Here is a 12,139-nt window from a genome sequence, read left to right as displayed (position 1 = left end):
GCGCCACAAATCTCGTAGCAGAGATCGCCATGATGATTATTACCGGGAAAGAAGCCGAGAACGTGAGAGACATCGTGACCGCGATAGAGACCGTGACAGAGAGCGGGATCGAGAACGAGAGTATCGTCATCGTTAAAGGAGGTGGGTATATCAGTTTCAGACTTCAGGATCAAGGTTTGGGTTTTTTCTTAAATCAACATTAACTTAAAATTATGTTTCAGAATAAATATCTGCTTTGTAAAGCTCTATGATATCCTAAATACACTTCTTATAGGCAATTTCAGGTAAGTATTAAAAAAAACCTTCCTGTTTTTCCATCCTGTCTCCCTTTGCTTAACTGCATTAATGTCTTCTAGCATGTCATGTATGCTTTGTAATGTTGCTTTTAAAATGACGATCTGGCAGTCTCAAGTTTGGGTCTGTCACAACAGCTTTCCCATAAGCATTTGCTCAATGGAAGGTAACAAATTTTGTTTGGGCTCTGAGATGCCCATTTATCAGTGCAGTCTTGCCTCATGTTTTCCATTCCTCCACAAATATTTTTGCATGGCAGTAGTATGCCAAAGCTGCTGCTAAGTGGTCTTTGATAGCATCTGAAAATTGGGACATTGCTGCCATTACTGCAGTGCCTTAAGTCCTGGCATTGTGGTGGCAAGGAGCATAACAACTATTCTTTTGAGCTTCTACACTAAAGCAGTATCACGTAGGATGCTGATCATTGGTCCCATTAGAGCTTAATTGTCGAGTTTCAGACCTGTTACACCCACCTCAAAGAAACCCAGACCAAACATTTGGTCTTGGATGGAGGATGTTGGGCAGCTATATCTATGTGTTAATTATAGGCAGAAGTTGACGGTGTGTGTCTTTATTTACTTAAATTCCTGTATCTCTTATTTGGAATACAGTGGGGTTTGAATTGGAATTTAGATGGCCTTGTATGAGCTGTCTGTGTTCTTGCTGTTGCTTATTGGGCAGAGTGATACCAGAAGAAAACAAAGTTACACAAATGTACATTTCTTGGCACCAACAAGAACATTTTAATCTGTATGATTTCCTTTTCAAGAAAAAAAGAAGATATGCTAAGTTAACAGGCTGTGTAATGGCATGTGATCTAGCATGCTGTAGTACCTCTTTAGTCATTCTTTCAAAACACTTACTACTTCACAGAGCATATAAAAGTATCTTTACAGAATGCAGTCTTTTTTTCCTCCTCATGGCCACTGAGGTGACTAACAGATTAATAACATAATAAAACCACATCTTAAATAGAATAGAAATACATTATTAAAATAGCGATACAATACAATACATGTACATAAAAATGACAAAACATAAGCAGGAAAGAACAGTCACTAAGTCCCTGCCTGGAAAGGCAGTCCAGAAGGTTATCATGTTTGATGTATCAAAAGCCACTGAGAGGTCCAGGAGAATCAGTGGAGTTACACTCCCTATATCCATCTCCATCTAGGTGACCAATAGCTGTTTCAGTCTCATAACCTGGCCTTAAACCAGATTGGAATGATCCAACATACTCATCTCTAGTCCTTTTCACTCCTTCATGAATGGTAATGGGGCTACAACTTCAGTGTGCTTTTAATATCCTGTTGATAATAATTTCATTTCATTTTCTGTACTGTATTATTGTGTGGCACATCAGTAGTGGTTGTGTAGCATCTTCTGACTGCTACTTTACACTGACAAGTTCTTGTTCCATCTCTGAAAGCCAAAGTTTTCATTGTTAAATTAGAAAGACTTTTCTTAGATGTCTATATTTTGTCTTGTGGAAATATAGAATAACTTGGCTATTCCCTCAACGATAGCCTGGAACTCTAGAGATATCAGAGGACCAAACTAGACATGCAGTCACAGGTATGCTTTCTCCCAGGTTTTAAAAATTAACCAGGAGCAGGCTGGGCTGTAAGTTAAACAGAAGAATGATAATGGGAGGGAGGATGAAATAGCGTACACCTTCCTCATTTTGATGGCTTTCTGATCAATATCCACATACATCCAAGTAGCTTATCAGCATCCTGACTTGATTTTTGGGAAAGACACATGCAAGTTCTTAGAAACATTGGGGGGGAGCCTAAAATTTTGACTCAAAATAGTTTCCATTTCATATTCCTTGGAAGAGTTTTCTAATTCTTCAGAACTGTGGGTTTTCTTTTGTTCGTCTTCATGTGAAGAGAAAAGTACTTGAGACTTTGGTTTCTGTTCCTAGAGGGTTTTTTCCTTGCCAGCTTCATTCTTATGTTTGGCAATGTATTTTCTTGTTGCCTTTTCTAGATAGGCATTTCCCGCTTCCTTATTTATGAAATCAACCATATTTGCCTCATCTTCTTCATAGTTTTTTGGAACATATTTCTTCTGGACTGTATAAATTTGTTAGAATGAATCACTTAGCATAACAAGTAGAGATGAAAGAAGTAGCCCCCATCGCTCCCCCAACCTTAAGCTTGGACAATCTGTGTTCTCTTCAGAGAAATCACAAGTAAATCTTGTTGTTAACAGCCTGATTACAGTCCCCTTTTCATTCATTCTTCCCTTGCTTCCAGCTCTGTCCCATGCACGTTTGCGCACACTGCATTTCCCCTCAGCCTAACACATTAGAGAGGCTAGGTGAGGCAATGGAGACAATTAGGTTTGTCACTAGAAAGACTCAGTAAGGTGAGATTTATGATTGACTTCATAAATTGTTGGAAGAACTGTAAGGCACTCTGTACGTTAAATGGAAAGTGTACATCAGGATATTCATTACAAGTTGTATTTGCATTCTTTAACAATAGGCTTAATTATTTCCTAATTAGACAGTTAACTTCACTTACATTGCTATTATGGACAGTTTATTACAGCTTTTCTTTTTCAAGTCCTTACAAGTTTATTATGATATGCCATCTGTACCACGAATACCCTGGTAATTGACCTTTCAGTACATCATTCATTTGGTATTTCTAACTTATCAGAAATGCTACCGTGGATATCACTGTGAACAAAAGCATTTATTTATTTAAAATACTTTGAGCTTTTCCCGAAAGAACAGGGTCAAGGTGGCTTATAAATATGTAATCAATATTAAAATCAGAAATGGTTATTTACCATCCCTATTCCAAAAAGAGGTAATGACTTTAGTTATACAGTGCTATGCTTTGCAGTAGATCAATAGGATAACTTCTCAGTGTGCATAGGGGTTTGATATTTACCTGAAGGATATGAGCAGTAAACTTCCTTTCATCTAGAGTCGTTTTGGTCCATGAGCTCTGCCTTATGTGTAAGGGAAGGCATAGTGACAGGGATACTCAATGCAGGTATATTATAGAAAACAACCAACAACAACAAACAAAAAGGCTTTCAGGTCTTAGGCATGCTCAACAGTGTGTCTTGGCTAGTGTGTGAAACTGTAAATTTACAATCTGTGTTTTCTTTCTTCAGTGATTAACATCTTGATGCCTGAGATTAGAAAATGATCCTACAAATATTTTTAGAGCTTTACTGTTTCATGTAAACATACAAACTATTGTTGGAAATTTATAATTACAGAAATATTGGGGTGGTTTAAGACTGAAGTTTTTTCTTGCGGGCTGCTAACATATGATAGTTAAAATGTTGCCTTCTCTTTAAGTATAGTATACAGTTCAGTTCTTAGAATGTATAAAAGCCCCAAACTGAACACTTACAACCCACTTCAGTCTTACCTTTATTTTTATTAGGTTGGGACTAATTCAAGGTGGGTTTAAAGTGGAATCAAAACAGCCACAAGAGTGAGTGAAAAGGTAGCTGGAAATGTTTCAGCAATGGCAGCTTCTTGTAGCAAAAACAATGAAGTCTTGTGGCATCTTTGTGTTCTTTGAATCTGATAACTGTTCTAAATCTGGAATAATATAAACATGTGTAATTCTACAGCTTCTTGATGATAAATCCAAGATTTATTTATTTTTAAATTGATTTTAGGCTGAGTCTCTTTTTCCTTGGTTGAAGTCAGGATATTTTCCATTTTGATAGCTACCTATCTTAATCATCTATTTGACACCAGTAGGATGCAAGTTCAAATGTGTGTTCAGGAATAAAATGCGAAGCGTAGGAAACTGACTTTGCAGTCATGTGCTACTGTGCATCTTAGATTATAAAATGTCAGGTCACAGTCTTAGGTTCTTGACAATTAAGAGAAATTCATGTGAATTAATAACAGAGTTTATGGCAAAAATGTTTGAAACCAAATCCAGAGCCACCTTTGGTTTATATAATGCCTATGCTTTCAAGTGTGCATGTTCTTTTTAGCATGCATATGAGTGCACACTAATTTCACCTCATAAGAAAATATGCAGTACTTTGTCTAATGGTCTAGGGTACTACTTGTCTAATGAAAGGAGAAACAGCATAAATGGAGTGCTGCATTTTAGCATATCACTGTAAAACACAATTTGTTCTTTAAAATTATATGTGGCTTCTGTAAAGTGTTTATTTCTTATAGATGTATTGGGCGAACACATAAATCACATGTGCTTTTTCAGTCTGGGTTGTATAATAATTTAGGAGATGGCTGTGAGAACAAAGTCATACTCTGTGGTGATTATGTAACAACAAGCTAGATATTTTTGTGTAAACGTTAGTTTTCCAGACTTAATTTGTCCTGCTGCTTCTACAACTGCAGCCTGAATTGAAATTTGTATGTTATGCATTTCAAATTTACCATATGATCTCCATTAAGTATACTACCATATAGATACTTAAGAACAAACTTTTATAGCTAATGAATTGAAAGTCATTATTGGGTTTTTTTTAATCCATATGTATGCCTCAAACTAGATTTTTATTGTGCTAGCCAGAGCTGCTTTTATTTACTGTAATTGTGGCAATAGTAAAATTGATTGCAGGGGATAGCTGAACACTTATGTAGGTTAGCAAAATGATCATTTCCCTCTCAGAAGCTTAATAAATTGGTAGTAAATACTACCAAGCTAGAAAACAAAGGTTCTAAACACATATTTGGATTAAATTGCATTGTCATCTACAGTTAGGTAAATTCACGAACAAGGGTTAAATTGGTGCACAGCTTCTCTAAAGTCAGATGTACCCTTCCAGACTTCTTGTTTGGGTACATTAACTGATCCCAGATGGTTTTAATGTACTCATTCTTGGTCAGTTCTTTAATGTGTGTTGACAATGTACTTTGGCTACTGGGTTATTTTGAATGTGTTCATGAAATTCTGTATCTCTGTTATGTCTTTTTTGTATATTGTCAATATAAAAATACAAGAAAATAGTGAATATTTTAAAATGTACCTATTTTCTTGTACCAGTTTGCTACAAATCCAATCAACTTGTGTGCAAATCACCAGCAGACCATGAACATTTTTATGTTTGGCCATATTACATATCTAGAGCAAAGGTGACAACAGTATGAATATGTAACAGTATATTTGCATCAAAATAATCACAAATCCTAGGACTGCTTCAAACATGTGATGAGCAGACACACTGATTTCATGCTTTATCCTACGCAAGTGCTTTTCTGTGTGGAAAATCAGTGTTTGAAATTTTCTTAGGATCTGATGTGTATCTAAATTAAAATAGAACTAATTGGTCAGTTTTAGACTAAATGAATGAATGCTGCATGTTATGACTGTTGATGATGATTTCTTTTTAAAACCAAACTAGTAGATGGGTGCAGAATTACAAAGGGACAAAATACGCCGGCAGTTATCAATATGTATGTAGAGTTTGTTCTCCGTTTGACATGTTTTTTTGTATATTGTTCTCAAACCACTATAAGCAAAACTCTTCAAACTCTTAGTTTTGAGTGCACAGAGCCGAAGAGTACTTTAAGTCTGTTTGTGCAAAACTTAAAGTATGCCTTCTTTTAAAAGTGAGTGTTTATAAAATTGTTGTTTTCTATATGCAAAAAGAATACTGTGCCTGAAAAATTGTTACAAAACCATTTGTTCTTGTAGAGGAATTGATTGAAAACTCCTACTCACACACTCCTTAATGTGTGTAGAATATGTGCAGTAGGTAACATGATTGTTTTATCTCTCCCTTGTACCCATGTATTGGCCCTAATGTATGACCAGGAAATGGGTGTATAAACCCAATTTTTGAGATCCATAACCCCTCAAAATCATGAGGTAAAATAGGTGTAAATAAATAAATCCAGTTTTTGAGATCCCTTACCCTTCAAAATCATGAGGTAAAGCAGTCCTCCTCTTTGCCACGCATACATTCTACACGCATTTAAGTATGTAAGACTAGGATGTTCATATATTGTTTCGGACAAATGAGCCTACTATATTTGAATTCAGTTTTACTTTTTGTTCATAATGTTAGTAAATCCTAATTGGATAAGATTGGGTAGCTGTATTAAATGCCTAATCATGTACAGATGGATTAGCACTACTGCTAGATTAGTTAATATTGCTACCCCTCTTTTCAGGTACATTGCTTGTTTTAGAATAGATTAAATTTCTGGAGAGGATGGTTCCTTTGCAAACTGACAAAACAGCAACAGTTATGTTTGTCTATGAAAAATCTTTCCTATTGTATTTAAGTGCTTTGCTGAACAGCACTTCTTTGAAGATAGCATTCCTCATAAAAGCATATGGTTATTTACATTTCAGAGTGTCATTGTAGGAAGTCATATGTGTTGCCCTTATGCTATATCAGATTTATTTATGGTGTTTGCTGCAGTCTTTCTACTTGAAGCTGGTAGTCTACAGATTGTCTTAGTTTTATGTTGTAAAAATGTATAATTGCATAGTGAATAATAATCCTGTGCATGTGTTAGTAATTTTGCTGTTAGATTTATGTTGTGGACTTGATATTAATCTGGTTTTCTCATTGTGCCTGTTTTGCATAGTCACCTCTGTGAGTACAACCTGGCATCATTCAGTAGATGCACAGCAATTTGTGTTGCTACTTGTGGGATGATTCTTTGGGGGAGACAATCACATAGTTGGGGAAGTTTTATTCAGCCAATTAACTGCATTGAATCTCTTGCTTACTGTGGTTTGAGAACTACCTTTTTAAAAACTCACTAATATATTGAAATCTGAATTACATTGGTCTTTGTCATTCTTCAGCATAAGAATGAGTAACAGTTCAGGAAAACAGTGTTGATAAAATTGTAAAATTTATGAAGGAAAAATGGCTTTTATAGTAAACCCTTAATGTAAAGGTTTTTGTACAGTGAGAGGTCTTTATTGCTGTTAAGGTTTGAAATAACATGTCTGTATGTATTGCAACCTATAAATTTGCAGACTTCAGGCAGAACAAACAAAATAATTTTATTTCAGAAAATAAAATATGATCCTGAATAACTTCATAACTATAATCCTGTTTATTAAGCAAATCAATACATTTTCATTGTATGTGCCCACAGCACAGATTAATAAGTTTAAATTGCTAGTATACCTACTAAACTAACTGAATGACTAGAGAATATTCAGCCACATGTAGACGAAGAAGAGAAGAGATTGGATTTATACCCCGCCCTTCACTACCCAAAGGAGTCTTGGAGCACCTTACAAACTCCTTTCCCTTCCCCTCCGCACAACAGACACCCTGTGAGGTAGGTGGGGCTGAGAGAACTCCGACAGAAACTGCTCTTTTTCAAGAACAGCTGTGCCAGAATTATGGCTTGCCCAAGGTCATCCAGCCAGGTGCAAGTGGAGGAGTGGGGAATCATACTCTGTTCTCCCAGATTAGAGTCCGCTCACTTAACCACTACACCAAACTGGCTGAATGTATTTCCCTTCCAAAAATCCAATACTGAGTGCCATTGAATATTATGGTTGGGCAGAGGGGTATAAAGTTGCATTAGTTTTTGTCATGGCTCAGTGTGAACATTTACAGGATTGTAATTTTACAACATATAAAAGGAAAAATGTTCACATTTATAGCAAAACTGAATTTAGATATGTTTAAACACAGTAGTAAACTTAAATGGACACACAGCACTGGCTTGCATCTACAGCAGAACCTCTCCTAAAAAAACAGGACTCCCCCATCTCCTTGTGCCCTCTAAAAGGATATTCCCTAACGGTATAGGATGGGGGGAAAGGTATGCAACTGGGAAGAGAGTTGGTGGAGACTAGTTATACTCCCCTCCTCCTTTCTGCTCCTTTGGTTTTAACCCATTGTTGCATTAATATAATTGAAACATTAAATGATGTGCTAAAAGGGTATAATTTGGATGTTAGCTTCATTTGAGAGAGGTTTTTATATGGGATTTTAGTTAACAATTACGAATAAATGTAGAAGTTAGTGAATAAAGTCAAAGAAACAGCTTTTGTTCAGAGGTGGTAATGAAGTTTAGGAACTGCAGGTGGACATTAGGGTTGCATGAGTCATCTTCCTTGGCCTTCCAGAGATTTTCCCTGCCTAATAGTGTTTGGCATCACATGTTGTCATCACCAACCAGAGGCTGTTCCTAAATTCATTTTGTCCTGAATTTAATTCTGACAGTGAATGAAGGAACCTTAAAAGGGTTTGCTTAATCAGGTTGACAGTGATCTCTTAGAAGCTGATGCAGATAGAGAATGGAAGGAGAACTGGCGTGAGATTGAGGGGGAGGGAGCATGTGGTCCTGCTCCTAGTCATGGACTGTTGCTGAATCTTTACCAAACTGTACTGAAAGTCCTTGGTGGTTAGTATCAAGGGTTATTTAGGTACTTAAATTAACTGCTGTGGTTGCACATCATCCTGACAATTCAAAAGAGATTCTGGTTTGGATGTTACAATTTTTAAATTGCATACTGCTCTAGAGAAAGATGCACATTGCAAAATCTGCTGTTTATGAACATGTGATGCAGATTTATCATGCAAGTTTTAGAAGGCATATTTTTGTATGTGAGGTGATAAGGAAGTCCAACTCCAGAATTTCATTAAAACTGTGTTGTCACTGATACATCCCAATAATTTTGATGGAAATGTTGGGGGATATCACTGAGCAGCAGTAAGCTTGTACATCTGTATTTAGGAAACTGTTATTATAAATCATTGCAGAACATTTCTGTTTATGAGCAATAGTTATAGCCATTTTATTACAAACATTACACCATTTTACCACAATCCATAAAATATGAACGCTGAGTTGTAGGGCTTATAGATTCCCTACAGTAGAAAATAGCAAGTCTGCATTCACTAATCAATGTATGTTGAAATAGTTTTAAAGAACAATGTATGTTCAACTACTCATTAACCTCTGGGAGTCTGTCTGCATAATGAAATCTTAAACTTGGCAGTCCTTAAAAATATGTGTGCGCTATCATGGATAAAAGCCACTATTTATTCATAATATATATCATGGTTCTTTCATTCATTTTCTTCCTGTACAATACCCTTTTAGAGATAGTAAATGCCAGTTGAAAATGCTGTTTCAAAAGCTTCAGGTTCTAATATGCAGTCTTGCAGCTGTCATTTAACTCCTCTGAAACATTAAGAAAACCGTGCTGGTGCAGTCCTGTCTCTCAATTGACCATTGACTAGAATGCGCCTTCCTTATTACATGGGCTTAGGCAAATTTGGCTGTGCCAAAAGGAAGTCTAGCTTCCTTCATCAAAATGAATGAACCGGTTTCCTGCTCCTGCATATTGGTGGCATTTGTTATATAGTATATAATTTTATTTATTTATTTATTGAATTTATACCCTGCCCTCCCCACTGAAGCAGGCTCAATGTATATATTGAGTGATGGGGAAAGAAACAAATTCAGGAATTCTCGTATCTAAACAATGTTAGGAGTGGCTTTATGACAGCTGCATACTTATTTAAGTTTTGAAATTGCTCATCCGTATGTCTGCATTTGAAATGATTTATTGATGTGTGTACTTTTGCAAATAGTTTGAGTACAAAATTCTTCACAAAGTTTTGAAAATCATCTGCTTTGCAGTTATATTCCACAGCTTAATTCTAGGCCCATTACTTGAAAGTAGGTTCCATTGGGTTCACAGTGTCTAACGTCTGAGCAGGAGTATTTAGAGTTGCAGTTTAATGTTGCAAGGCTAAGCATTAAACAGCTTAATGCTACAAAGCTTGAATTTCAGTATTATTGAAATTACTGGAACTTGCTTTCAAGTGAAGTTAAAATTAAGATGTGTATATGTAAAGTTAGTCCAGTAATATTTATGCTTTTCCTGTAATTTTTAGGAGTAGGTGGTTCTTCCAGTGGATGAATTAATGTTTAAAGAAAAGCAGACTTGACTAGAATTAATCTTTCTCCCTTCCTCTTCAGCTTAGTTATTGTATCTGTATGTTAAACATTTTACATGGCTCCATACCTTAAGCAATAATGTGATTGCTGTAACTAAACAAGCATTTCTAAGTATAGACAACTTAAAAATAACTATGTGCATGTGCCTGGGATCCCTGACACATGTACACAGGTGTTTGAAGATGCAGGTATGTTAAGTGTATGCTGAAGGAAACTCCAATTGTTCCTTCAGCAGTATTACTCTTGTACTGAAGAGTGGACGTACTCTTGATCTCACTTGCTATAATGTTTTTATGAATGGGGAAGCTCAACTGGTTGGTCTCTTGTGAGCAAGGAGCAGCTGGATAAGGATTAATGTATTTAGGACTGAGGTGTTAATTTAAAAAATGATATTATTAGAGCTGGTTCATATTAGAGCTGAGTGACAGCAACTTCTAAACTGTCCAGATGGAAACTGGCTATCTGAAAGTCCTGTTCATACAATGAACTAAACCATTTAGCCATAACTCCCTCGCTGTTCCACATTTGTGGAAATTCATATGAACGAGCTCTGGATTGCCTGTAATTTCACTTTCTAGTTTTTATATGGATGAGGGGGTAATATTGATTTCTTTCAAGTTATCTTAGTTTAAAAACACTTTAAAAAAACCAAATGTGGTTTCTGAAAACAGTGTAACAAATTATTCTTAGCTTACTTTTTTTGTGATTTTTTTAATACAAAGAAAATGTTCTGTTAATTATTTCCCAGAACATTAGATGTTTGTGATTTCTAGTGGTTAAGTGGTATTCTGCACTGCTGTAAATGAATGGTTCTAAAAGTGTCCTGGAATAATTGTAGTTTGATTATTGGGCAAGTAGATGCTTTGTCTATGTTGTTAGACTCCATTACACTGAAATAGATGCACAATTTGTATATGTGTAGTTAAACCAACAATTTTTGCTTACTGTGGGACCTAGCAAAAATCTACATCACAAATTTTGACACATTACAGCTGATGGAAGAGGAACACCTCAACAGATAAGAAACTTCATGGAAAGAGGCTTGTCCAGCAGTTTGCTTCATGTGATCGATCAGAGCCTGTAAAGATTCATGGATAAAATGAACAGGAATAGATCTGAATAAGGCAAATCTGCATACATGGTAACCAGTAGCTCTCTTACATTTTTATGTTGCTTAGCTGTTTTATTTGAAGGAACCTGTGTGATTTAAAATGTATAGCTTCTTGCAACTTTATTACTGGTTATATACGTTTGAAAATTAAAATGTGCAAGCAATGGAAAAAAGTCAAGTAAATGCTTGTTTTTATAGTAGTTGGTTCTTGTTTAAATGTTCATATGATAATGTCTGTAAAGAGCACCAAATTGATTACAGTAGATGTAGTGTTGTAATAAACTGTTTAATGGGGCTGATGTGTAAAGCTGTTCAAGTTATTTGATGTTTACACCTCAGGGAGTGTCTTGTGTTCAGCAATATTTAATGGTGTTGTCTCTAACAAAACATTGCATATTTTTTGCATATGCATCAACCTATTGTATCAGAATAACTGGCATTTGTGTCCAACACCTACTAGAGTAGTAGTTCCTTTTTTTAAAAAAAATGTAGTTTTCTTGCATAGATGGCTTGTGAATTCACTGAAAAGTGTGTGAAACTGTAAAAACTGTAGATTAACATTTTCTAATCCAAATGGACTGAACTTTCTTTCAAGGAACTGAAGTCTGAAATTGAGTTCTAGTATGCAGCTGCCTGTTTATTACAATATGCAACACTAAAAAGTTCATTCAAACATACAGTTGGAAAAATAATTGGCCATTTGCAAATGATGCGGCAGTGTTTTACACATTTCCCAGTGCTTTACCTGCTGTCACAGGCAAATTTGTATATAATTATACATTGGTAAAAATGACCGAAAAAAACAAATGTCCCCCCCCCTTTTT

General features: G+C 35.7%; 1 protein-coding gene across 1 annotated transcript in view; it reads left to right on the top strand.

Moving 5' to 3' along the window:
- CPSF6 (cleavage and polyadenylation specific factor 6) overlaps window positions 1-11,758 on the top strand; it is a 28,568-nt gene extending 16,810 nt beyond the window's left edge. Inside the window, exons 9-10 of the mRNA XM_015405697.1 lie at window positions 1-141; window positions 11,197-11,758. Coding sequence (XP_015261183.1) covers window positions 1-136 — 136 coding nt within the window. The 3' untranslated portion in view covers window positions 137-141; window positions 11,197-11,758. The remainder of the gene's footprint in view (window positions 142-11,196) is intronic.
- Window positions 11,759-12,139: the final 381 nt, after the last annotated feature.

The sequence above is a fragment of the Gekko japonicus genome, unplaced genomic scaffold, assembly GCF_001447785.1.
Source record: "Gekko japonicus isolate JY-2015 unplaced genomic scaffold, Gekko_japonicus_V1.1 scaffold53, whole genome shotgun sequence".
NCBI lineage: Eukaryota > Metazoa > Chordata > Lepidosauria > Squamata > Gekkonidae > Gekko > Gekko japonicus.
Note: the sequence above shows the minus strand (reverse complement) of the source record. Positions and strands in the feature narration are given on the sequence as shown.